Source organism: Lagopus leucura, unplaced genomic scaffold (assembly GCF_019238085.1).
Source record: "Lagopus leucura isolate 7727_CA_CO unplaced genomic scaffold, USGS_WTPT01 Super-Scaffold_100022, whole genome shotgun sequence".
NCBI lineage: Eukaryota > Metazoa > Chordata > Aves > Galliformes > Phasianidae > Lagopus > Lagopus leucura.
The window spans coordinates 1,487,162-1,513,501 of record NW_024962275.1 but is presented as its reverse complement, the minus strand read 5'-3'; the positions used below and the strand labels follow the sequence as shown (position 1 = coordinate 1,513,501).

At 43.0% G+C, this 26,340-nt stretch overlaps 2 protein-coding genes and 1 long non-coding RNA gene across 17 annotated transcripts in view; 2 read left to right on the top strand and 1 right to left on the bottom strand.

Annotated features, from left to right (window-relative positions):
• The window catches only part of LOC122184173, a 60,955-nt gene extending 56,219 nt beyond the window's left edge, over positions 1 to 4,736 (top strand). For 3 of the 5 annotated variants that reach the window (XR_006180501.1, XR_006180502.1, XR_006180499.1), the window contains exon 5: positions 3,241 to 3,665. This is a non-coding gene — a long non-coding RNA (uncharacterized LOC122184173). Of the gene's footprint in view, positions 1 to 3,240; positions 3,667 to 3,787 lie in introns of those variants that run through there. The other 2 variants (XR_006180500.1, XR_006180503.1) reach the window with 2 other exon arrangements.
• Positions 1 to 14,247, bottom strand: part of LOC122184171 (spermatid perinuclear RNA binding protein) — a 62,099-nt gene extending 47,852 nt beyond the window's left edge. For 6 of the 8 annotated variants that reach the window (XM_042878911.1, XM_042878902.1, XM_042878908.1 and 3 more), the window contains exon 1: positions 14,212 to 14,247. The gene's annotated coding sequence lies outside the window, so the exon portion shown is untranslated. Of the gene's footprint in view, positions 1 to 4,899; positions 5,002 to 12,432; positions 12,597 to 14,211 lie in introns of those variants that run through there. The other 2 variants (XM_042878906.1, XM_042878903.1) reach the window with 2 other exon arrangements.
• A 282-nt stretch (positions 14,248 to 14,529) lies between these two features.
• The window catches only part of CRB2 (crumbs cell polarity complex component 2), a 61,873-nt gene continuing 50,062 nt past the window's right edge, over positions 14,530 to 26,340 (top strand). The window contains exons 1-2 of one of the 4 annotated variants that reach the window (XM_042878996.1): positions 14,530 to 14,633; positions 16,353 to 16,502. In XM_042878996.1, coding sequence (XP_042734930.1) covers positions 16,493 to 16,502 — 10 coding nt within the window. In that variant the 5' untranslated portion in view covers positions 14,530 to 14,633; positions 16,353 to 16,492. Of the gene's footprint in view, positions 14,796 to 16,352; positions 16,513 to 22,659; positions 22,815 to 26,340 lie in introns of those variants that run through there. The other 3 variants (XM_042878998.1, XM_042878997.1, XM_042878999.1) reach the window with 3 other exon arrangements.

Genomic DNA, 26,340 nt, shown 5'->3' with positions numbered 1-26,340 from the left:
ACTTTGCAGTACAGACCTGCTGGTGAAGCAGTCATAATCTGATACCAACATTCAAAAAAGAAAAAAATCACAATAAATTTCAAAACAGACTGCATTCATTTACAGTTGAAGAATTAACTAAATTAATAAAAAGGATCACATTACTAAAAAGACTCCATGTGTACTGTCAGTTTTCCCAGAGACATGCACTACTTAAGCAAATGCCTGGATCTAGGTCTGAAGTAATATCCAGCTCTCCAAAACAGAACCACATGTTCTGCCCCCTCAAGCACACAGTGCAGTTTGGCACCATGCTGGGCTTCCTGCTGCCTAAGCCATGCCACGCTCTCTGATCTCAGTACCACAGTTCTGTAGACCTTCAAACTTCTGGACATTTTCCATCCCCATATCATTTCTGTCCACATCCTTACCTTTGTGTTTTTCTTTGCTCCAGAACCATAGTGGGAAGCAGTCACAGTGAAGGAGAGGAGAAGAACTGGGACATTCTTTCCCCAGCATCCTTCAACTTAACTCAAAAAGCTGCAGTGCCCCAGTTTCCTTCCTGCTATGATTCATATCCCATTGACTGCAGGTTGGCCTAAGCTACAGATTTTGTTCCTCTCAAGACAAAACCAGCTAAACACCATAGGAAACACCTATGCAGTTTGGATTCCTAGAGGACAGTCTCTGCAGGTACCATTTAGCACACAGGCTTATTGCAATGAAGTATCACCAGACACTTCCTGGGCACTCCAAAAGGTCAGTCTTACGTGACCACTCACCAACACAGAAGAAAATGCTTTTAAAATTCTCTTGTAAAAGAGAAAGGCCTTTTTCCTTCAAGGTATCAGCATCAGCGTCTCCCCTAGAATTCCTTCCTTGATGTCCCCAGTGGCAGGCATGAAGAACCTGGCATTTTCAGCACTGCACATTCACTCTGGATGGCACGCACATCAGCCAGTTTAAACATTCATGACTCTCCACTTAAGTGCATTTTGTGATATGTCAGTCTTGCTGCCTCACTGACTTTTTATTTTTTTTAAGAGAGAAGATTCACAAGGATCTGGAAGACTATCAGTGTCCGCAGGTGCTGTGCAAAGAGCTCTTCTGTTCTCTGCCAGTACACATCCACCATCACACTTGACCACATTCTGGTTCCACTCTGATGACCAAACAAGATTTTGTTTTCAGTTTCTGTATCATTCCTATTTCCCAAGTTGAGAACTGAATTCCTTAACTGCTTATTTATAACAGGATGGCAAAGTTTTACGTACCAAAATATCTGTAGCATCACATTCTAATTTCTTTAGAAAACACAGTTAAGTAATTGATCTTGAACTTGAGAAGCTACATTAAAATTCAAATAAATAAGTATATTATGTGGGGAAAAACAAACAAACCCCAAGGAGCTGTCAGCATAAATCCACCAGCCTCACCTGGCTTTGATTTTAAGGACACAAACACAACTTTGTTGCTTTGGTTCATTTCCCTTAAATTTCATGAATTGCCCCAGATCTGTTTAATCTCTCTTCACAGCTAATGACACCATCTCTACTGTGCCACTTTACTCAGAACAGCATGAAATATACCAATGGTTCTTCAATCTTTGTCATTCACCGTTTTCTCTCCATCACGTAATTACCATCTCAGTTTGCTCTCTCAACATAAAGCAGTACATGTCTAAACAACAAAACAGAAGGCTATGATGAACACCAGTGCCTTGGAGGCAACCTGCTTGCACAATCCAAAGGCACCAGCATTTCAGTAAACGTGTGAAAGTAAGATGTCATCCAGGTTAGGAAGCAGAAGTGCATGACAGCAAGCTGTTGCAACTCCAGTGTAAAAGAAGGTGTGTACCCATTTTCCCTCAATGGAAGCAAATAAACCATGGAATCAACAGCAGCATTCAGAATGCTCTTGGCTTTGCAGGGAGATTGATTTACAGCAACCACCACCACCTCACTTTCTGCCCAAAGCTCCTCCATACACTGCAGTTGCTAGAAGTAACACTTGAAATTGCTGTCAGGGAAGGACTGGAGAAAAGCAGAGTTTGTTTATTTGGGGCCATTAGCTGTATTTTACGTCCAGACGTTTCAATTTCCCCTGATCACAGGAAACCTGCTATTCCTGAAAGCAATAGTGAAGGGATTTCTGTTTTTATTTTTTTTTAAAGAAGGCACGCTGGGAAAGCTACAGTAAATCAGGGTAGGAGCGCACAGTTCAAAATGCAGGGCACAGGATCAAAACCAGAATAAAAAACAGCTACTTTATAAACTAACAGCATCACTGCTAAGCTGGGAAGCAGTACGTGTAACCTTTCATCTCCCAGTCAGAATTTCTGATGCAGCTACATCACATGACAGTCTTACTGGCTTTCTTACCTGCTTAGCCATCAGTGTAAATCTGTGCCATGTCACAACATCATCATTATTAAAGGATATGGCAAAGAGAACAAGAACCAGAGAAAAGCAAACACTGAACTCTCGTCTTAAGAGCACCAAAAAACTCCTTAGTCTTTACAGTCAAAAACCATATTTTAGTGTTAAAAGAATTTCAGGTTCTCACGTTGTCTAAATGGCTTCTTCCACCTATGCAGAAGCCTCAATGACAGAACAGCGAGTGCCTGGAATGCAGTGGACAAACACTACCAGACAGTTTTGTGCTTTACTGAGACAAAATCTGAGAGTTAAATTTAGACTGATGACTTCTGCAGGCACTCAGATGTTTCTGCTTTAAGTTTTCTAGAAATTGCAAATGAGAACTTGGCAGAGTTTAAATTGACCCAGCATGTTTCTTCTGGGATCCAAATCATATTCTGTCCTATTACTCTGCAAAACTGTTAAGAAAAAAAAATCATGCTTTTCAACACATGGCTTCAGACAACTGACAGAGACATTCCATTTATTTTTGTGCTGAGAAGAAAACCACAGGTACCGTTTTTTTCTTCTTCAAAAGTCACTACGAAAATTAATAGAGGAATCAAAGTTGCTCCATGGCAGCATAAGCACAGTTTGCTGAACAACACTACTTACGTAACTGCATTAATTCAAATATGGCTACGGTAATTTCTTTCCATTTACCATGGGAAAATACATTGCACTTGGAGACTCTGATCTCATTCTTAAATACCAGACACTTAGCAGAGCATGCAGGTGTCACCAAGCTGTGTTGTGGATGCAGCTGGTAATCCTTGCAAACTTATCTGCAATCTTTGAATGGCAGCAGAGACACTGTGTTGTTTTCTGTTTGTTTGTTTTGCAGTACCATGAACAGTTGATTGAATGAAAAAGCTCAGAGGTTACAGACTGAAGAAATTTAGGTCGTTACTTCTCCATCTACTGGTAAACAGACAGCACTACCCAGTGTCCCCCTGCTAACCTACAGGATATTGTAATACTCAGAGCAGCTTAACAGCAAACACTAACATGTAATAAGCTCTTCCCTTTCGTTTGCAGTATGAAGTTTCAGTGTGCTGTTATCACAGAGAGCACAACGCTGTCAGACTGAGCCGTACCACAAGAGTTTCACAGCACTTTCACAAACATTACTTTTCTAATCCCTACAGTAGGAATAAATCTGATAGTTTCCATGTAGAAGAGACCCTATCCACCAAAGTCTAAAGTAAATTTCCTAATATCATAGTAAATCTATGGTAAGACTTGGAAAATAAATTAATTTTCCAATTCCCATACATATTAAGTTGCAGAATACACCACCCCCCTCGCCCCTCAGCTTTTATTAGACTTTTTTAGTTCAACTTTAACAGACTGCTGTTGGCTGCTTCTGCTATTCCATTTCTTCTTCACAGGACCAGAGCCATCCTTCAAAGGCCAACTTGGCAAGAAGTCACAGTAAATGCTTGACAACAATTACCTCTAGACTCGTGAGATTCAAATTAGCAATTCTGTATCTGAGTATGGTGTGATTAAACTCTAGAATTTAGTTCAGAATGTGTCCTATTTTCAGACATTGCATTTTTTAACCACTCTCTTTGGAACGTCAGATGGACATGGACTCAGACACCTCGTGCCTTTTGAAAACGAGCGCAGTGGAGTCCTTCTTTTGTTAGCCAGCACCAGGCACAGAGTCTGTTCTCGGGAAGAATAGAAGCCAGAGAAATGAGAACATTTCAGGACACTGGTAAGGGACCTGTGCCATTCTGGAAGGTAAGGAGAAGCCACACAGCCCCACTGTGCAAAAGCAGTCCACTCTTCAGCGTGGAGCTTCTTTCTCTGGGAACCAAGTTGTAGCATATTGTTTTGGCTTTGAATGTTGAATTTCAGGCATACTCCACAGTTTGGAGTCCAAGTCAGCATTAACATTAGACACAAGCCACAGAGAAACTTCCTGTCATTCAAGAGCCATTGTCCTGCTTTCTCACAGATACTGAGCTCCAAAAGATGCCCTCTGATAACTGCAAATATGAACTTTTCCCAGTTCTAGGGTGTTTAACTCTTAGATTTTCAGTTATTGCTTATAAATGCTGCTTCTTCTGAGAATGGACAAACATTTATGGCTTCACTGCATAAGCCCTCCAAAAATAACTTGAAAGTCAGTAGTTAAAACCCATCAGTGTATCATGTTTATTTTGCAGATCTGTTACCAACTCCTAGTATAGAAACTTTGCCAAAAATGAAACTTCTAAGAATTTTTTCACTATTGACTCCTGCTCTTAAAGGCTCTCCAAATTCCTCTTACAGCTCCACTGCTGGGAAAAGGAGGGAAAAAAAAAACAACTGCTGCTTTTTTTTTTAATTACTGGCCTGTTTTTGTCACCTGGAAAACCACACGTGAAGCTGGTGCACTGACAGGCAACTGCTTTTCAACATATGGAAGCATTTGGCCATTGAATTTTTTCTTCAATGGTTTCTTCAAGATTCTGATGCCAATTTACATTCAAAATAGCAATAGGTGACGCACCAATATCACCTGGTAGGACATCCCCTATGCCAGGGGCATGGGTGAGGAGATTTTTGAGCTCACAGCACCATCTCTCAATGCAGTTTTCCTCGACCAGAAGTGTCATATCCTCAAGTGTCCATCTGGGATAGAAAACAGTGAGAAAAAAATGATGCATGCATTTAAGGACCAACAGACACACTGAGACCCATAGACAAGAAAAAGATGTAACTTCTCAAAAGGCACTCAGGCACTACAGGTTAACTCGAAACAATCCCAAACAACTGATTGGCAGGCTACATTCCAGAATAAAATTGTGGGCATGTTTGCACTGGGTCTTGCTGGGAGACACTTTTCTGCCATGAACCTCTGGATGGTTTCATCAAGTTTTTTTTCCCCCTCTTACAAAGATTCACTGAAAACTCAGCATGCAAGAGATAAAACAAGAGGTTAATCAAGATAAATGAACACAGAAGTTGGATAGTTGCCTCCTTTAAAACAATAAAGCAATTGTGTCCCATAGATATAAATAATTGTTGTAAAAACTCCAATCTGCACAATTGCAAAACCACCAACTACTCAGTTGGGAAAGAGTGATTGAAAGTAGCTTAATTACCAGTTAATTGCAGAAGGAATAAACACTTTTTCAAGAAGTGCATTATTGAGATAATAGAGACACTGTCTACAATGTCAGGTTTTACCCCATCACCAGACCCACTGCTAGCAGTCCCACAACAGCGACAGCTCACCGTGAAGCATCCACAGTTTGACAGAAACAATGCAGGACTGTCAGAACCTCACGTAATGAACTGCAGTGGTACACCGTGAACTCTGCACATAAGGTCTTCTCTCCTGTACTGCAGAGAAACAGAGTGCTCCAGGAGCTTCTCTCTCCTCTCCCCACACAGCAGGCTGTACAGCCGCCCTGTTCCATCGCTGCTGTGCTGAGTGCCTGCAAGCTGCTCCCGTGCTGCAGTGCTGGACAGCCGCAGCCCAGCAGGGGAAGCGGTTTGGAGCTCCTGCAGCTCACAGGAGGAGCACAGCAGGCGGCCTGGCCCCACCAGCCAGCTCTGCCCCACATTCTGGCTCCCCATCCTCCAGCCTCCCATTCTTTACACATGAGGATGACAGCAAGCTTTTGCAACCACATGACAGTCTTAAGAAAGATTTTTCTTTCCCAACAAGAGTAGCCAAAAAGCACTTTTAAAAAATCTTTTCCACACCACCAACCTTCTCTTTAAACGCTGCTGTAAAGAACGCTGCAGTCCTTTCACAGCATAAAGGATGACAGTTTTCTGATCTCCAGAATTCTGAAGTATGAAGAAAACTTAGGACTACATTTTGTGGACAGTATGCATGCAGTCAACCAACTACACACACACAGTTTTTACAGGAAATATTCTGAGCTTTGTAAACACGACGAGCACAAATAGAAACAGAACAAGGAAAAGAAAAGAGGGGAAGTACAACAAATCCCTGCACTCCTCAGCTCTCAGCCAAAATTCAGTCTTCTATGTACTGAGCATGAGACTTGCTAGTGTATGTACTGTGCAGTGAGGGTAAAGAGACTCATTGAGACACAGCACACCTGCTAAAATTGGCAGTAAAATCAGTCAACTCCTGCAAATCAGTAGTGCCCGGTGCAAACAGAAAGCAAGTCTTCATTTCTCTGGCACAAGATTATGGCAAGTACCACATACAGGTCAAACATTTATGAACAAAAGTAAAGAATCTAGTCAAGGCATTTACATTAAAATAAAGATTGCATTTCACTGTGTGGGAAAAAAACAACCAGTAAGTGTACCAGAGTCCTAAGCTCAGATGAGCTCTGCTCAAGCAGTTCTTCCTAGGAAAAACAGCATGGAGACAGCCTGAGCCAACTACACCCACTGCAGAAGCACCAGGATGATATTCAGGCATTGCAATAATTGCTACAGCATCCACAGTAAAAGGATACAGGAAATAAGGAGTGAACTTTTGACACTTTCATCTGGACTTCGCCCACCTATGGGCAACTCATTGATCCAAATTAACTCAACTCCGTATTTGAGTGTTCCTACTCTGAATCCTTTCCTGCCTTAGCATTCTTTCAGTACACATGCTCTCCACCAAATACCATTAAACTTGACAGAGTCAGAGAAAGTTTTGTAGACATAATGCTGGAAGGATGACCAACATCATTCTGTAAGGAAGAGACCAGTGGCACCTTTGCACGGTACTGCTGCAATTTCTCACCAAGGATGGAATTCTGTTATGACAATGCTGTGTTTGTGCTGCATTACTAAAAGCACATTTGGAAACATCTCAACAGAAACCAAAACAGAGGTATGTTACTACCCAACTACACAGGAAAAGATTCATTTGTAACATGCAGCCAGTTTAACAATTGCAGATTCCACATTAAAGAGCACAAAATGTTCCACCTTTGCACTAGTTAAGTTTGACTAAGAACTGCAACTTACTGAGCAATGCTCAAAGCAGGCTGTACTGTTCCCCTTTTAAGATTCTCCTTTAGCACGTCACAATTCCTCAGCAGCTGAAGCTCTATCAGTAGTTCTGTTCAAGCCCTCTCTGCAAGTTTTCTCAGCTCTGCTATCCTATTTTGTTTCTCGCTGAAACTGAACTTGAAGCTCAGGCTCCAGACCCATAGCAAGAAATTAAACAACAGAACTTTGTTCATTTGTTTATGAAAGAACCAGGTCTCCAATTTCAGGTTCTTCAGTGTTCTGGTTAGGGTGGAAACAACGTAACGTGGTTGAAATTTAGGAGCATTCAGTTTTTAATCAGAGACCTGCTCGAGATGCACGCTGCCTTTCACTATAATTACCTCAAATAGCGTCATCACTATTTAGATAGCAACCGATTATTTTCTCTAAAGCACATCATACTGTGAAATGTAAACTGGACGAGCATCACACTGATTAGCTGCTACAGCATAAGCATGCAAAGAATTGTTCTAAATCAAATTTATTCCTTAGCAGGATAGTTTTGAAAGGAACCGTCCAGCCCCAGTCAGTCATCTCTAAGTACAAAAAAACGTAAAATGTATTTAGAAGCTACAGTGTCAGGATTAGCATAATTTACTAGGACTGAAAATTCAACTAAACTTCTTAAATTTGGTTGAAATACTTGAGTTACAAGAGGTTCTTATGCACTTTCAAGGTGGGAGTAGCGATTCTTTTCTCTTACACAAATTTAGACAACTGTGTTCTCTTTTCAGCCTCCTGGCCATCTGTAGAGATAGGGAGGTGTGTGCAGATGTGGGCTCAGAGCAGAATGAGCTACTTGTCTCAGCTTGTATTTTTGGCAGCCACCAATTTCACCCTCACCCACCAGAAGCAGAGCAGTTACCAGCCTTGTCTTCAACCCCTTTTCTAAGTATCTGCCTTTCTTCCTGGCTTTGCTGGAACACTTGTCACCATATTTGCCCAAATACATTAATTAGTGGCTTTAAACTAACAGTTTTTGCGATGGAAACATTTCAGGTCTTTAGAGGGAAAAGACTGAGATTGAAAGTGGAAGAGGAATAGATGTCCAAGTTCTCTAAGTTCATACCATATACATTTGACAAATAACTCCAGACAATATCAGATATTACATCTGAAATCTCCTTCCCCCATCTAATGCTGTCCTAAGTCTTCATAAGGCAACTAAGATGAGCTCAACTTCCTTTGCTTTACTTAGGATCCAGCTGCTAGCTCCAACAGGGACCTAGGTAGAACTTCAGTCTAGATTAAAGAACTGGAGGAAACTTCCATTCTCACTGCACTTGTTTTTCAGGAAAGGAACCAGGGCCATAGAAATTTCTTCTTTCAGTTCACTTCAAGGTACAGAGTCGAGCAACTGACATTCACCTACAGTATTTCTAACTTTAATTAACAGCACACCCCTACCAGGCACACTTGTTGCGCCTTTATACAAAAAGCAGAAGCCATAGAATCATATAGCATGTGCTGGAATAAAGATACCACACAGAAGTTTCTAAAGCTTTACCCATTTCAACAGTGACAACCAAATTCAGTGGGGTGCACCACGCTGCCTGGTTTCCAATGCCCTACAACAAATGGCAACATTTTTCAAGTCTCCTCCAAGATCAGCTCTGTGACAACAAAATCCAGTGCTAAAGATCCATCCCCCTAACAAAAATAATAATTCATAGTCTCGTTGCCAGTAGGATAGATCACTTCATACTGAAGTCTCACCAGACAAGATCAGCAGCATTGTGCGCCCATGAAGATCCTGATCCCAAGCCTCAAGTCTCCTCATCTTCTGTGACTGCTGAGCTAAAGCTCATTTCTGGAAACAGGCAATTCTTGTTCCCAAACCAGCTCCACATAGCTTCATGCTCACTTGTAGTCCCTTAATGCTTTTCCAGGAAGGCAGACACTGCCAGCTGAGAACTATGATTAGGGGAAGACTCTGCTTAGGGTTATAGACACCTGAATTAACACAGTGGCTTGGGAGAAACATTTCCATGTGTAACATCGTATTTGTACCTCAGAGGATACTTAAGGACACCTCAGGGCCCAAGGCTTTAAACACTACACTGATACTCAGATTTGCTGTGCTACAAGTCAAACAAGAAATGCATTTAGTGAAAGTGTCTCCCCTCCCAAGAATAAAAGGAAGGAGAGAAATAAAGGCCTTCCAAATCAACTTGCTCTTTGCTGCTCCTCCTGTGGGGCAGCGTATGAGGGGTAACGGCAGTTCCTCCCTGCTGAGTTTGTTTGCTCTTAGGTCAAACAGCCAGTTCAGCTTCAACCATTGCTTCACTTCTAACTACATTAGGAGCTTTAAGGTCTAAAACCTTAATGGGTGCTGTTTTCTAAGATTTCTCCAGGTTCTGACATCTCATGGTTACCCACTAATGTCAGTGTTGTTCTCAATCAGATATTCAAACATTTAATTTTTCAATAAAGTCAATTTAAAGTAAATGGGCAGTAAGAATGTGAAGTAGCAAAATTTAATTTAATGTGCTAGCCAGACATGCCCCAAATTTATTTTTAAGGATACAATTAAGAGTAATTTAATTCCCTTATGCAGATATTACATAGAAGAGAAACACTGCCGTAAAAAGAATTTACTACTATTGTACACAAACCTTATGACAGATAAATTAGAGCCCAGTAACAAAACATATAGAATATGCTGCTTTATGTCAATCACAAGCAGCATTTCGGGGCTATTCAATAGTTTGCCAAGCCACAGTATAAGAGAACTGCTTTAAATCAATCCATGCAACAGGATCACTTCAGTTTCCACAATCCAAGAGATCTCCTAAAATAGCAAATGGATTTCATAAGACGATTCCTCTTCAGCATCCACCAGCACCTCCAGTTTGGCAGCATATTAAGAAAGCATTCTACTATGAAAAGAGAAAAATTTTGCATAGCTGTGGAAAAATTCCATGAAGTGAAACAATGAGGGCATGGCTTTTAATAATCCATGGTCTTTACTACTTGAGAAACCAATCAGCAAATGTGCAGATGGCCCAGTAACAGAGCAGCTCTGGTTGGCTGCACAGAAAATCCACACATAGGATTAGTCTCAATTCTTGGTTTTAGCTGGCAGAGGACAGACACAGCAGTCCAGTACCATGCTTTACATACCTTTCAGTAGCAGCAGAACAAACTACATGCTCTGAATTTTTTCTTATGTTTCCCCTATAACTAGCACCTTGCCTACATTCCTGTACTGCATAGGAAATGAACAGAAAGGTCAGAACATGCATTGCAAAGCAAAACTATGAATATGGGGCAACAGACCAACATGGAGTGGGGTCCAAAAATTCTCAGTCCTCCTTCATTCCGTGACATTAAAGGTCCAGAAACATGAGGCAATCTTGCTCCAAAATAAAGTAAAAAAAAAAAGTGCAAGCAGTTTAACTTACCCACATGATTTGTAACAATTCCTGCACACACTTTTTCTTAAAGAGACATAAATTTAAAGTTATTCAGAGAAGTGGAACACGATCTGTGTGAGCTGACACAGTGCACCACTGTCTGCATTTTCTGTCGTCATTGCTCTGTGAAAGGCTCACACGTAAGAATGAAAAACTTCACAAGTGCCAAGAAATGCAGAAGAACAACTGAAAAAATATTGTCTCTGGTCTTGTCATTTTTATTAACCACTGCTTTAAATAGAAATAGAAGCAAATGTTTTCAGGTAGGGCATCTTAGGCCTTTTTTTCCAGAAACTTTGCACAACAACATTATATTTGTCACATGCATACTTCAATTACAACATCTGTACTAAAACAATTATTTTCTTAGAAATGTTTGAGATTTGCATTTTTCTGCTATTTAAATCTGTAATTGTAATGTTCATGTTACTTTTAACAGGATTTTTCCCTTTAATTTCATGGCTGCTGCATATATAGCAGTAAAATAACCTTCACTTGCCAATACTGCTCATTTTATAGGAAATCCAGGACACTACATCAGCCAAGCTTTCCTCACGCATATGTTGTTAGAACAGAAGAGCCTTCTCTCCCTGACCTCAATACAAACTAAGTTACAGAAATGTGATGCTGAAGTCCTCTGTTGGCATGGCTACACTTATCTTAAGCCCTAACTCACCAACAGCTGCCAGTTAGCATAGCAGGGCACAGACTGAAGCGCAGCACTCTCGCTTCCCTAGCACCTCCCTCAGACAGCCAGGACTGCCTCTCACAGTTGCCCAGGGATGCTCCCTCATCCAGCCCAGTACAGATACTCAAACTGCCACCTTCTTCAGTTTTCTTTTACATCTAGAAGCGCCAGCATGTCCACGTGCATTACCCATAACCAAGGACAAGACTCTGAAAACTTTACAGTTTTTAACAGATATGTAATGCCAATCACAGTGGCTTTTTCCACACATAAGCTTGTTAGCCAGCCAGGGCATCTCCCCCTCCCTTCTTTCCAGCCATGGACATGCTCTTCAAAGAGCTCTATTTATATGCCAAGTTACAAAGTTCAGCTGCTTCCAGAGCAACATGGAAAAAGTGCAGCTTTTATGGTTCTACAGTGAGGCTTTTTCACAACTCGAAGCAGCCTGGACTGGTTTCTTTTCTCCCACAGCCTTCTTCCCTCCCCACCTCAACAGGATTCACTTCATAAATGAGAGACAGCTTAAAAGAAAAAAAAATCTGCCAAGACAGACCCTTGAGGAACACCAAAAAGCTTCCAAAGAAAAGAGCTCCACAACCTTAAGCATCACTGTTACTGAATGAACATTCAAGGCAAATACTGCTTACAAGCTAGAAACGGGTTCCCAAGATCTGCAAGTCTACCACAATTTAAACTGCTTCACAAACACATACAGAAGGCATGCCCTCTGCCCTCATTGCTCTGCTCCTCTTTTCCCAATGGCCTTCTATACAACTGCTCAGCTAAGTTCTGACTCTGCTTTAAGAATAAGGATCAGCACACATGGCGCCGATCTTCTGCAATCACCTTCCATTTGCCTACGCTTTCTTCTTAGTTCCTTCTGAACCTCTGCTATGAAACCAATTGCATCTGCAGTGCCATCTCAGAGCAGAAGCCATGAGGCTGGATTCAGCCACTTACTCACCTGGGGTTCCCCCAACACACAAGGATTTCTAGAAAAAAACCTTCCTCAAGTTCCTCAAGAAATTCAGTCCTGGATTCCTGCCTTGCATTCAAGCTCCTGAACCCTCTGGAGCAAGAGCTGGTGCTTCATCAGCATCCTTTTTGTGGAGAGACAATATTGTCAGTAGCTCAATAATAATGATTCGTGTGGAAGAACAACCCCCCCCCATCCCCTCCCTTATTATTATTTTTTTTTAAAATTTACAAACAGGCATAAAAATTCTGCAAGGACAAAAGATTCTACACAGAATGTGAGAACAAGCACTGGACTTGCATTATCAATGACAAGATAATGAGAAGCAGAAACCTGAAAGTATTAAAACCACACCATTAGCAATCCGTACCCACTCTTTTCCCCATTCCTCCCCTTCTGCACCAACGTGAAGCAGAGAAAAACTGGAAAGTTCCAGAGAGCAAAAAAAAAAGACACATGCATCCTAAACACAACCAAGAACGTAGCACAGGTTAAAGGCAGCCCCAGCTGCTCTCACGGCCTTCCTCTCCCTCCCAAACCTGCAGGAATAACTGCAGCCCATCTTTTCTGATGGATTGTCTCAGAGGCAGACTGTCCACCTTCTGGGGGAATGCAGAGAGCAACCACCACGCACACACAAAGGACTACACCAACAGTCCCTATAGGCACCACCAAAGGCCTCCCTCACAGCCCCTGTATGTCTCCATCTCCCTTCCTTCCTGCCAACACCAGGCCCTCCCTGCCTCCTCCACTGCTTCCTTCGGGTGCTCCAAAAACAGTTACTGCATTCTCAAAAAGAAAATCCGCTAAGACCAATTCTTCAGAGAGCCCTGCCTTCTCCTTTCTTTCCAAATTACTCTGCACGAACGAAGGAGAGAATTTTAATTTTCTTTTTCTTTGTCCCCAGAGCACACAGCCACATTTCTTACACGAGATGTGGAACACTTGACAGCTACAACATCCACCCAAGTCTTGCACCACGTTAGCTGCACTTCTTTACAGGAGGCGTAAAAATTCCATTTTAAACTTTACAGAAGAAGTCAAAGGGCGGCAGCAGGCAGCCGAGAGCCCGGCGCAGGCAGGACTGCTCCATTTCACGCCCGTTTCCAGCGCTCCACTCGGTGCCATCGGGCGCAGCTCTCGGCGCAGGACATTTTCTTACTTTCCGCAAATCACACAGCGCCATTTGCAGGGGCGTGTAAATAAATAATGCCATTTCGCCAGGTAACGCGCGTTTCTACTTCAATTCGAAACTCAGGACCCCGTTCGTCCTCCCGGCTACCGCCATAGGAACCATCGGCTTCGCGATCCTCAGAGGGCAGCCGGCGCCGGGGGACGCAAACCACAAACCGATGGCGCCCCGCTCCGCGCGGCGGGCAGCGGAGCGGGGGCCAACTTCGCGGAGGACCCCCGGCACCCGCCCGGCACCTGCCCGCCTCCTCCGCCTCTCCGTCCCCGTCCGAGGACGCTTCCGCCCCGCCGCCCGTCCGCGCCCGGCCCCGGCCGCCCCGCACCTGTGCCCGCCGCCAGGTACGGCCGCACCTCACGGAGCGGAACCCCCAACGGCCGCCGCGCGCCGCGACCCTCCGCGCGCGCACCGGCGTCCCCCCGCCCCGCGCCGCCTCCCCTCCCCCGCCCTGCCCTTGCCTCCTGCCCGCAGTGCCCGGTGCAGTGGGAGGAGCGGTGCCCGGCGCCCGCCTCCCCTCGGGATCGTTCGGGGACCGCCGGCGGCCGCCTCCGGCCCTCCCCGCCGCCCACCCGTCTCACCCCGCTCGCCGCCGGCCCCGCCGCAGCCCCCGGCCCCGGCCCGGCTCCGCGGCCCCGTCCGGTTCCTCCGGCTCCGCAGCGGCGAGCGGGGCTCCGGCACGTGACAGCGCCCGGCGCCCCCATAGGCTGCGGCTGCCGGGCAACGTGAGCCCGCCCCCTCCCTGCACCTGAGAGAGAGCCTTACGCCAACGACGTAGGAAGATGCCGGCCCGCCGCGCCAAGTGCGTAGCGGCGCCCCGCCGGCCGTTTCCTCCCTCCTCGCGGCAGCGCAGCGCAGCCTTGCGGAATTGACGTAGAGGTTCCCGGCCCGGCCTGGCCGATTTCCTACCTGCAGCTGCTACTCCTTGCGTAGCCTGCGTAATCCTACCCGTCCCCTGAGGAGAGCGCTCTCTGCAGCTCGGACGGCTCCCGCGGATGTGCGGGTGAGGAGCGGCCAGGCCCGCACCAAAGAACGTCACTTACGTAAAGCCCCTCAAAGCGGTCGGTGTGCTTACGGATTCTCCGTAATGTCGTCAGCGCGAGCACTGCACCTGAGAGGGTTCCTGGTGCGCAAATGCCGTAGGTGCTAGCGCGCCGGGCGCAGAGTACGTAAGCAGCGCGGTAGGGTCCTCCCCATCCCTGTGGGCCTGGTGCGAGGCGAAGGCGGGAAGCAGGTGTGTGCGAGGCGTGTGAGCGCGGCTCCAGCGCTCCTCAGGGCGCCAGGAGCCGCCGACCCACCCCGGGCTTCTCAACCGCCAGATCTCACTGCTACCCGCCTGCCACAAACGCCCCAGGGCCGTGAGGGTAATCCTCACCGCGGGCGTCGTGACCCCGTGAGGCGATGGGCACGGCCTGGCCTGAGGGAGAGAGGAGCTGAGGGGCGAGGTGGGGTCCCAATGCCCTTTCATCAGTGTGCGTGCTTCACGGATTTTATACCCTGCTTCGAAATCTGAAGCAGTGCAGAAAGAGAGCAGCTGCCCGAATTGAGCTGAGAAGCAGTGTTTCCTGGTGGGTTTCTGTTCTCCATCTGGGTTCCTCAGTTGTTGCCAGAGGGCTTAAAATCGATGCTTTCCTGTGGTGAACGTGGCAGGTTGGGCTGCGCGAGGGGTATGGCAGGCAGCAATTACCTCTTTCGCTTCTAGGGATGGGGACAAAGAGCCGTTCTGTGGTTAGGTGTAAATTCTGCCACTGAGAGCTCTGGAGCTCCGTCCACCACCAGCAGTGGGGTGGGAATGCTCAGCAACGCTTTTCAGACCCTTCAGAGAAGCCTCTTGCAGCCTTTTGATGAGGAGAGGGGGCTGAATCTGATGGCTGGTGGTTTTTTGTTTCCTTTGTGTGTGTGCTGCAGAGCATCTCTGTGCTTCTGCTTCAACATCCAAATGGCCAGTAGCTTCACGTTTCACGGCCTTAAATGATATTTGACTTGTAATTTGTGTTTTAAAAAAAGTTTTTTTTCTTCAGACTTAGCAGCCTTGGTATCAGTGTAAGGGATGAGTGCCCCCAGAGCTGACTGCATGAGTGCATCTAAGTTTCCACAAGGTTTTCCAGTTTAAGTGCTTTTTTCAACTTTGAACATGGCATCTATGCTGTATGGTATCACTTTTCAGAACTAATCCAATATAGGCTGTAAGATGAAAGAAATTGACTGGGGAGCTCCTTGCTAGCATAATCAATGCACAGCATGCTGTGTTAAAGCAGCCTGTGAGGAACTTTGGCAAAGGCAGTAGGATCAGGAATTCTGCAGTGCCGAAGATAAGCAGTAAGTTTCATTCAGAACAGCAATTTGCAGCATTGCAGTGGAAGAAGAAAACACATATGCATGGAAACATGACCTGTAGTGGGAGGTTCAAACTGAGCTGCTGATGGTTGGTATGCTTCTTCACAAGGCTTGTCTAAGCTGTCACCCTAGTCCTGAAGAAAGACAGCTCTACTTCTGCAATGGTGCATAAGGAGTATTAAAAGGAGAAGCATGTCTAATGACTCTCAATTACTGCTTTCCAGTCTAGAATTGGGAACTTTTGAAGCAATAAGTGAATTTACCAGAATGTCCTGTTGCCTTGTAGCGTAGGCCTTTGAGAAGGGGCAAGAAAGTAACAGCTAGATAATCCAGGGACATTCCAAGGACTTGATGTAAGGACACTTTTGTTTGAAATTGATTGCAGCAAATGACGATGTACCAATGTAGCCTGAACAAAGGCTGATGGAGGAGACAGGAACGGGGAGCTGTGGAAGAATGGTGACTGCAGTGCAGCTGGAAATGTAACAAGGAGAGAGAAACATACAGGAGACTGCATCTCAGATAATGAAGAAAGGTATTTTCAGGTAAGGCATGAGTTGTATGTTTTCTTGAATTTTAAGATTTTCCATGGAGTTATCATTTGGGCTAGTTGTTTGCCAAGGGCTAGGGGAAAAAAAAGATAGGAAAGAGGAATGGTGGATTAATTTAGAATACAGGGAATTGGAATAGCTTTGGCACTGCAGCACAAGGTTATCTGTTTAACACTGAAAAGAACATCTGATGTTTGAAGAAAGTTTACCAATTTTCTTTAGACTTCATTAAATAAAATAGAAGAAATAGAAATGTATATTCTAGGTGTAGTCAGTAAGTGATGAGGACTTGAATTGTACCAAAGATCAGCCAGTTATATGGAAGCAATATACAGATCTGAGATGTTAATACAGAGAATACTTGTGGTAAGTGACTGAAGTCTTCTAAGACTGTTTATTTCACTGAGATTTACAGAGACATTAAATGTAGTTTGTAAAAATCTCAGTGCCTGGACTGATTTTACAGCTTGCAGATCTTATTGTGGTTATCTTGCATTCCATAAATCTGATAAAAAAATTTTATTGCCAGTATTAAATAAAAAATAGAAGCAAAGCAGGAGTTGCTGTGTGACCAATGTATGAAAGCAGTTTTCATGGAGACCAAAAAAAAATCCCTGGAAAAATGGAGGAACTCTTTACAAGAAGCTGTTGAAAGTTACTGATTTTAAGGTTGGCATGAATGAGGCACTGCAACCTGCAGCAGGGCACCTCGTGGGAGGATGTCCTTGGATGCTTCGCATCAGCCACAAATGCTGCATTGAGGACTAAGTGACTATTAGCTACAGTAAAGAGAAAAAAATCCTACCTGAGCAGGGATAAAACGTAACTTATCAAATTTCAAGTGTTTGGCATTGTTTGTGGACAAATGGGATTGTTCATATAGAGCCTGAGGGAAGAGATACTCTTGTAATAGCTCAGAAAAGAGATCTCTGTTTGAGGCTTGCCTTTGTCCAGTGACCCAGTTCTTTACAGGTTTCAAATTCTGCCTTTAGGCATAAATACTAAAGTTAATGGGATTTGTGCAAAACTATCTGAGGACAGACTGAATTGGGGGAAAAAAGAAATGTCATATTAGACATATATTTCACAAATCTTCATGGAAAAGCTACCTCCATATGTGAAAACAATATAATGACTCCAAGAACTAAAAAATAACACACAAAAAACACAGAATTTGAAAAAGAAACTTGCTTGATTCTGTTTTTAATCTATAAAACCAAATAATTCCATGTTTTATACTTAATTTTAAGCAAGGCTGATGATACACTTATTGTCACTGTTTGCATGCTTTGAAGTTTGGCAGTGCTTGATTACTTTCCACAAAGGAGGTTTGTGGTATTTAGGTAGGTATTAAAGGAGGTATTTAGAAGGGTGATAAGTTAAGATGGGGATCTGCAAATGTGAAGTATTCTGAAGGAAGTGTCATCGTTAATGACAAGAATGAAGTTGGAAACAATTTCATGTAACATAGAACAATGTCCAGAGCCCCTTTCACATCTTGTGTATTTACTTTGTGAGCAGTAAATAATGGAAGGAAGTAGAATGTCAAAAGACACAAAAGGGAAAAAAATGGAAGATCACAACATTGTCTGGTTTCTAAAGGAGAAAAAAAAAAAGCAGCAATAGCTGGAGGTGAAAATTAAAGAGTTATAATACATACAACATAAAAATAGGTGGAGAGTAGATTAAAACTGTGCTCAGGACAGGTAAACACATGAAAAACAAAACCAGCCTGTTACAATTGGAGAGATTAACGTGTTGGAAGGGTGATTCAGGAGTAGAACAGCAAAGGGACCAGCATAGATAGAATGGTGTTACAAAGGAAAATGAAAGTTCTCACCCATCTCTGAACATCTTGGCTCACAGGAAAGACTCAGCAAGAAGGGATCCCCAACCAGAGATCTTTCTGCAGTGGCAGTCAGCCCTTAAATGAGGTCTAAGAGAGGTGCAGCCAGGCTCCATCCTTTCCTGTCACACAGCTAAATTGCCTTCACCTGTGCTCCCAGGGCTGATGGGAGTCCTTTCCCCAGATGCTCAATCAGTGGTTCAGTTCCCATACGCAGCTGGGTAACTGTGCATGTATTAAAACCCCAGATCACTAAAAATATTTCTGCAGCTTGCACTGAAATCAAAAGCTAAAAATGCATGTAGTCAATTTGTTGGGGTGGTCCGAGAGTGAGGGAAAGGAAACCAACGCTGAAAACCTCGCAAATTTTAAGTCTGTTTTTCTGCAGTGTGCGGGTGGAAGATCTGCAGAGAAACATGGGATGATACCAGCACTGGAAAGCTCTTTTCTAGGGCAGATAAACGTTGGTTTTGGTGTTTTGGTACATAGGTGTTCATCTTCTGAAAGTATAACTGAGCCTTAACTGAGCAGCTCTTCTTTTAATGCTGTCTTATGTGACTTAAGCCTGGGTTCTCACCGCATGGTTAGGAGCTGTTATGTGCTTTAACATGGGCTGTAACATGTCTGTTTTCATGTGAGCATGAAAGCTGAGTTTCTGTTTGATACTACTCAAATGCCATCTCGCTCCTCCTCAGGCATCCTGCTTTGCTCCTAGCTGTCAGAATCAACTTTCTTTTTTGTATCTACCTGACCTTGGGTTTAATTGTCTTGTACCCTTTTGCCTTCGTTTTTGTTTGGCCCACAGTGACAACCTGGTTAATTAGTGAGATTGTGTAGCATAGAGTTTTATTCTGACAAAAGCTTGTAAGATCTATACTCATTCAAAAACAAAAACATCAGGAAAAGAAAAGAAGCAGATGACTCTGGGTAGAGGGTAAGAATAAAAAATCTGTGCTGCAAAACAAAGGATTGTATGCGTAAATCTGGCAGTTCTCTGTGTACCTTCTTTGTTGCTGAGTTTGACAGAGTACTTGCTAGTGTGTCCTGAATGGTACTTGTTTTGCTTTGAACTGGAAGAAAAGGTGATAGAATTGTATTGGAGGAAAATTAGACAGTGAAAAAGAGAAATCATACCATGAAATGTATCATAGTGCTCATCAAATCTCAAAGCAGTCTCTGTGGGGTAACATTTCAGAGTTCCTTTCATCAATAGGGATGAGGATCAACCTGAAAAGCGAGCAAAATTGAACCAAGTAAGTAGGAAACACATTCAGGTTATGACTAATGCAGTTATTAGAGACTACTGCATGCACTGAGGTGGATTTAGCTTCAAGTAAGAACAGAATTTATGCATGTGTGATTGATTCCAGGTTGGATTACAATTCAGAAGTGCAATTAGTGAGTCATTTGCTATTTTATATCAATTATTAAAAACAAAGGTCTAGGTTAAAAAAAAAAAAAAAACAGTGCCTATTCCAGTATGTGCTGTTCTACCTGTTAGTCTTCTGACTTCATGTTTTGTCTGATGTGCCTTAGCTTTCCTGAGTGTGGTGGTGTGGAATGTTTCTCACACTAGCAAGTGAATTTCTATGCATTACAGCAGCACTCAGCATTGCAGTCCCTCAGCTGTGACCCCATCTCTGCATCCTTTACTTCCTTTGTTTGGCTAGAACCAGCCCAAGTACAGCTGTCTATAGTGGACCTGCATATCAGCAGCTTCCCATCTGTAAAAGAAGCGCACACAACGTAGCTTGCATCTGAATTGTTCACAGGCCAGGCTGTCTGCAGTCCACTTGTCTTCTCACCACCATCTGGCAACTGCTGGATGTATAATTAAAGCTTTTCCATTGGTGGCCATACAAATCTCATAGCAGTAAATGCTGTTTTTAAGATGTGTGTGCACGCAGATGTATTTTCTGCTAATATTTGATTGTGGCGCGTGTTCCAGGAGTGCTAGCTCAGAAATTAAAACTGTGTAGTGAATCTGATGTTTCTTCAAAACACTGACTGCGTCCTGCCATAGGGGAAAGATGAGTCCTTCAGAGGGCTGTGCCATATTGCTTATCACAAGCACAGGGAGGGCGCACGTTCACATATGGGAAAATATGTCAGTGTGAAAAAAAAAAATAATAATTCCTGTCTGAAAATGCTCATGTAAGTTGGGGGAATTTAGTAAATTCTTGCTGGTGTTATGATGTCAGTGCCTACAGAAAGGGAAGTGAGAAGAAGCAGTAATTTCTGACTTCATACCCTCTAACATCACTAATGCAACAACTGCAGACTGAGGGTAAAACAGAGAACGTGCCCTAGGAGGTGCCCAGGCTCCCATGCTTTCTCCAGGTGACATCTCCTGCTATTGCTTTCAGACACAGTGCCACACGAGGGTGATCTGACCCAGCAGAGCATTTCTTATGTGATAGGCTGTGCTGGAAACAAACAATATTGCTAACCTTAAAAAAGCCTTTAATTAAAATCTGTAATAATAGTGGGGCCCTAAATGATCACCTGAAATGTCCTGATCTTTAACATCTCTCCTTTGGGAAATGGAGCATTATGTGACCCAAGTTTAACGTTTGTCTTTTCTTGTGAAAGGAAGTGCTTTCACCTACTGCATACAGGGAGAAACCCTTCCATGTGTACGTGAAGGAGTGTTTATGGCTCTCTAGAAGAACGATTATACATTTGTGAGGGACATTGCATGAGGGAAGGGTGTGATGGAACAGGAGGAAGGAAGACAGCAGCGCAGTGCTGGTCCTTGGTTTGATGCTGGTTTTGATTTTGTTTTTGTTTTCCTTTGAAGTTTAGGATTCAAAACCTGTCATTGTTCCAAAGTAGTAACAGCTTGGGTGGCCTTTTTATCACTGATAATCAGAGTAACGAGACAGGACTGTGACTCCACTGAAAAGAGGCCCTGTCATAGAAAAGGTTTTCCAGGTCAAGATTAAAAGCAAAATATCTCTCATTGCACAAGCCCTTGTACTGCACCCATATTTGTCTGAATACTTTTGGGCTATCTTTAATGTTTGTGCTCCTATCAAGAATAAACCCAGCTTCCATCTCTGCGGGTGTTGTACAGAACATCAACAGCAAATAGGATTTTTTGTTCTTAAGTGTTGATTTTCTTTCTGCTTTCAGTCTGTTTCTGGTACAAAAAGTTTTAGTTTCACTCTTTTGTTTTGTAACTGCATGTTTTCTCCTGCCTGTATCTGGTTTTGACTATGGTCTGTATTTTGATGAAAGCAATAGCTGAGTGTCCATCAGTGACCCTGAAGCCTAGAATGGGAGTCAGAGTTCATGTGACTGCAGCTGGTGAGATAGTCATAAAAAAAAAAAAAAGGAGTGAAAATCTTCTGCCAAGATTCATTTTCATCGGCAGAAAATGAGGAGTTATTAGGAATAAAAGTAGTTGTCAGGTAGAAATAAAAAGCTTTGAACCATGGTCATAAATCTAGTCTAAAAATTTTGCTGAAATGAGAACTGTGGTTATAAAGCAGTAGTTTTGTAACATTATTTAAAACAATTGTGAGACCGTTACAAAAACTCACTGGCATTTGGAAAATGTACCTGAGCTGTATTCTTAGCTTGAAGTCCTGCCCTCAGTGAAGCTGGTCTGAGTGCTCCCTGAACGTGGTGCTGCAGCATGGGGACGGAGCAGTCGTTAGTTCTGTTGTCTGTTTCTGAGTAGCTGAACAGATGTGGTCCAGGATGCTGAAAACTATATCTAACAAATGGATGTTGGCAGAGCCTCCAACCAGAACCACAGGAGAAGACCTTGTAGTCTATTTTGTCCCTTTGGCACTAACCTGCTCCATTCCTTGTGCTGTATGAACTCAAAGCAAGCTTTCAAAATGGTAGAATATTTACCCCAACTACTTTGTATGCTGCTTCTTAACTAGTGCTATTGTCAGATGGAGGTGGTAAATGGGAAACAGATCTGCGGCATGTACAGATCATACTCCTGGCATTAGGTGTATACCTTCAATTTTTAAAAACTTTGTTATGCCAAGGCATTACGCAGGATATGCAGTAACTGCAGGTTTCATTAGGCCTCTTCTAGCCAGTGAGCTGTTGTGCTGCTGCAACAGCTCTGATCTGTGTGTCTGTGCCATATGAGTTATGTAGACTGAAGTGCTGACTATCAATTTTGAAGTGTATCAGATTTCCCCTTTGAGGGAAAGTTGAGCCCAGTCTGTAAAGATGATCCCCTCAGCAGCCCAAAGTGTTTCGTAGAAAAAAATACTCTCATGGCAATCTTGGAGTAGCAAAGGAACTCTGAGGGTTTACCTGCCCAAGTGTGCAGGCCTGAAGTGGCCATGTTGTCATTAGTTTCAGAAGACTGTAATCAGGTGTCGTGTAGAGTCTTTCAACGAGAAATGGGTTGAGAAGGTGTTTGGAGGAAGCAGATGCCTATACAGATGTGGAGTGTGGAGCCGTTGTGTAAGATTTGGGGGTAAGTAGGAGTCTAGAAATAAGTGAATGAAATACTTCACAAACAGAAGGCCAATTTCCCTGCTGAGGCTGAGGAAGCTGCAGCTGAAGGCCAACCTGAGAAAAGAGAGCAAAAGATTTTAAGGTAAGACAAGTTGTCTTTGTAATGGGGTAAAGCAGGGAGGCAGGTGCCTGCTGTTCTGCATCTTATGTTTCATCTGTGGCCTATCATTTAACTCAACAAAAAAAATGAAATTTACATATAAAAATCTGTATTAAATGTACATGTTAATGGAGCTGTGACTCTTTATTTGTCCCACTTGCTATTTGATAATCTAAATGATATTAGCTCCTCTAATTACTTATTTAAGAACTATTGATGTCTCATGTTGCAGAGTCTGTACAGAACAGTGAATTACACAAACAGCGTTACAGTTGCTGGCAAATGATTGAGTTTCATTACAGAAATCACTGCTCTGTGGTTGAGGTAATCTGTACTGCAGGATTGAGAACGAGACCAGTAACTAAGAATTTACTCAAGATTAGTTGGAGATGAGATCCCATTGCCTGAGATAAATCACTTCAGTAGACTTGCAAAACACTAGCTACCATTTTTCCTAGCTTCTGACGCTTCAGAAAGTCTCTCTTCTTTTCTATGTGGTCTTTTATTTGTGGTGTAAAACAAACAAAACAGCAGCTTTTGGTAGGTGCAGAGGCAACATCTAACTCTGGTTCTTCCAGATTCTCTGCTTTGGAATCTCCTGTCTGAAAGAGAAATCGTAACATAGAGGTTGCTGTGGGTGCAGGAGCTCTGAAGTGGATTCAAGAGCTGTGTGTCAGCACGTGTGGTGGTTTGGACACGTGTGACTGGTTGGTGTCACAGGGAAAATCTCCAGATCATTCTGGGTTTTGGTTCATCCTATCTAGGAATAGGGGGCACTGGTGATCTGAGAGTTCACACGCCCTGCTTGCAAATGCTTTTGGTACCTCTTTGGGTTGCAAATTCCCACAAAATCCATATAATGGAGAAGAATCACGATGTGCTTAGCTTCAGTGCTTCAGCACTACTAGAACAGATTAGGTTGGCTGTTGGTTGATTGGTGGTTGGTAGTGATGGTTTGCTATTGTGTTACTTGTATTTTTTTTTGTTTAAAGAATTCCATCCCTTATAAGGCATATTTCTCTTTCAAGGCAGAGCAACGTCCTTTTTAAAGTGTGATTGGTGTTTCAATCATGCTTAAACGTTGCTGATAATGTTTCTCTTCCTTTGCTAATAAAACCCAGGGAAGCTGCTCTTAGATTCGTTAAAGATTTCTTTTAATTTCTGTCTGCGTATTCACAACTAATCTTTACAGACTAACTTCTCCCAAGTTTTATAAGTGGGATGTGTGAAGAGCACACTTGAAAAGGATGATTTCTTATGGGCACAACTAACACTCCTAACCTTTATGTTTGAAAGCAGCATGGTGTTCTGTTGTATTACGCTAGATGTCTGCATTTTCACTGTATGTAAAATTAAACTATTTTCAGATTACTGGAAAGTTTTAAATGGTGACACAAAGGAAAAAGGAGATTTTCCTGTTTCCTTTCAGCAGTCTTTCTTGCAGTTAGTAAGCAGCCTGCGTATCAGCACTCCAACTGGATAACAATCTTCCAGGTTTATGCTGCTTTTACCCTGAAGCATAGCTGCTCTTCCCAGGGGACAAGCAGAATGCAGGCAGCGCTGCTTCTCTGTTCTGTGCTCGCTAATTGATCTCTGGCTTGGTGACTTCCAGCAAGGTCACAGAATTAGCAGCTAAAAAAACAATGTCCTGTGGAAAATTTAAAGGGAAAGAGTGAAAGTACGTAGCATGGGCTGATTTCATTTTTTTAATTAACTTTTTTTTTCCTCTGTAGAATCTTCTGGTTTTATTTTTGTAGTGCTCTAAAACTTGGAAAGATCTGGTTCCAAAGGTTTGCCCTTTGTGAGTTTCTCTATCCTGAAAGCTGTTCTGTTCTCTCTATAATCCTACTTTGGTCTCCATTCTGACAGGTCGTCAACATTCTAATTATAATTCAAATCCTATAAAGGTAAAATGATTTCTAAGCAAGTACAGATGGATCTTCTTAATTCTTCTTTTTAGAAGGTTTGTCATCACGTTGGTCTTCAGAGGCGCCCATGCATGCTTTTTGCAAAAAGACTTGAAATCATATACTCTGCTTTCTCAGAAACGACTCTCCAATCAATGCAGGCATTCTGTTATTCTGTTATTCAAAGGGTGATGAAATTTGGTTAAAAAACACAAAATACCTGAACTGTCAGTCTCCAAATTCCATACTATGTGTTGCTCGTTTAGACACTGTGCAAGTAGTGCTCAGTCTTTGTCATTGTTACAGTAATGCCCTTTTTATAATACTCTGAATGCTGGTGGCTGTGCTCAGCAGGTAGCATTACAATGAGCAGGGCCTGTGTTCCAGGGCCACATACCATCTGGTGTGCAGTTGAGCCATTCTAAGGGCATTTACTGCTTTTTTTTTAAAGCTGCATAGCTTGCTTTATGTGTGTGATACAGCAAAAACCAGGGAGAAATGGAAATCAAAAGATGCTTTAGCAAAACTTAAGTGTTTAAGCATGTGAAAAGCAGAAGAGTCCACAGTGTAGGAAATGAATGTAAGAAATAGTCCAAACTAATGAATACAGGCCTGGAATACTCAGAGCAGAATTAAAGCGTACTGTATTATAGGGAGCTTTATCAGTGCTGTAGCAGAAACTGGAAAATCAGTTTGGCTGATCTGGTGAAACTGCTGGTATAAAAACACAGGGATGTTCTGCAGTTTTTGTGGAGGTCTGTTGAAGGAAGGAGCTACAGCAACTCACGAAGGAACTTTTACAGATGGCCAGACTATCAAATGCCTCCACAGAACCTAAATTCTACTGGGCAAAGCACCAACTGCTACTGAGTCGTATCAGGGCGGTGGAGTCCACAGGGCTGCAGTGTTGTCCCTGCACTGGTATTGTGTTTTGCTGCAGCATTTACTTACTGTCATAGTTTTTCAATAACAATAGCAGGCTGCCTCTTGACAACTTGTGTTCACAATAGCAGAATGTTATTGTCTATGTACAGAAAGTGCAGAAAGTGTATGTATGAAATGTGCAAAATGTATTGAGGAGAAACAGCGTTGAGGGCATGCATGAGATGTACAAAGTGTGTTGTACAGAGGGAATGAGCATGTGCCTGTGAAGCATTACAGGAAGTAAGGGAAGCAGGCAAAGATGGTCCAGACTGATATTCGGTGGTTCTCTACTTTTTTGCAGTAGGTAGTGGTCTGACATTGATGTTTATTTTTTTAGGGACTTCTTTAGGAAATGTAGGTCTGCAAAATTTATCAAATATTACCTATGAAAAAAGCGCAGAGGTGTTGAGATTGTAGTTAAGTTTGTGAGTGTAATGATCAGGATGTATTTGTCTGGACTTCTTCGAACTGAATGAAGACTCTGGGATGTCTCAGTGTTGGTGTAAAAGATTACTTTGAAGACTCCTGAGTGGGGAAGGAGGAATTCTAGAACT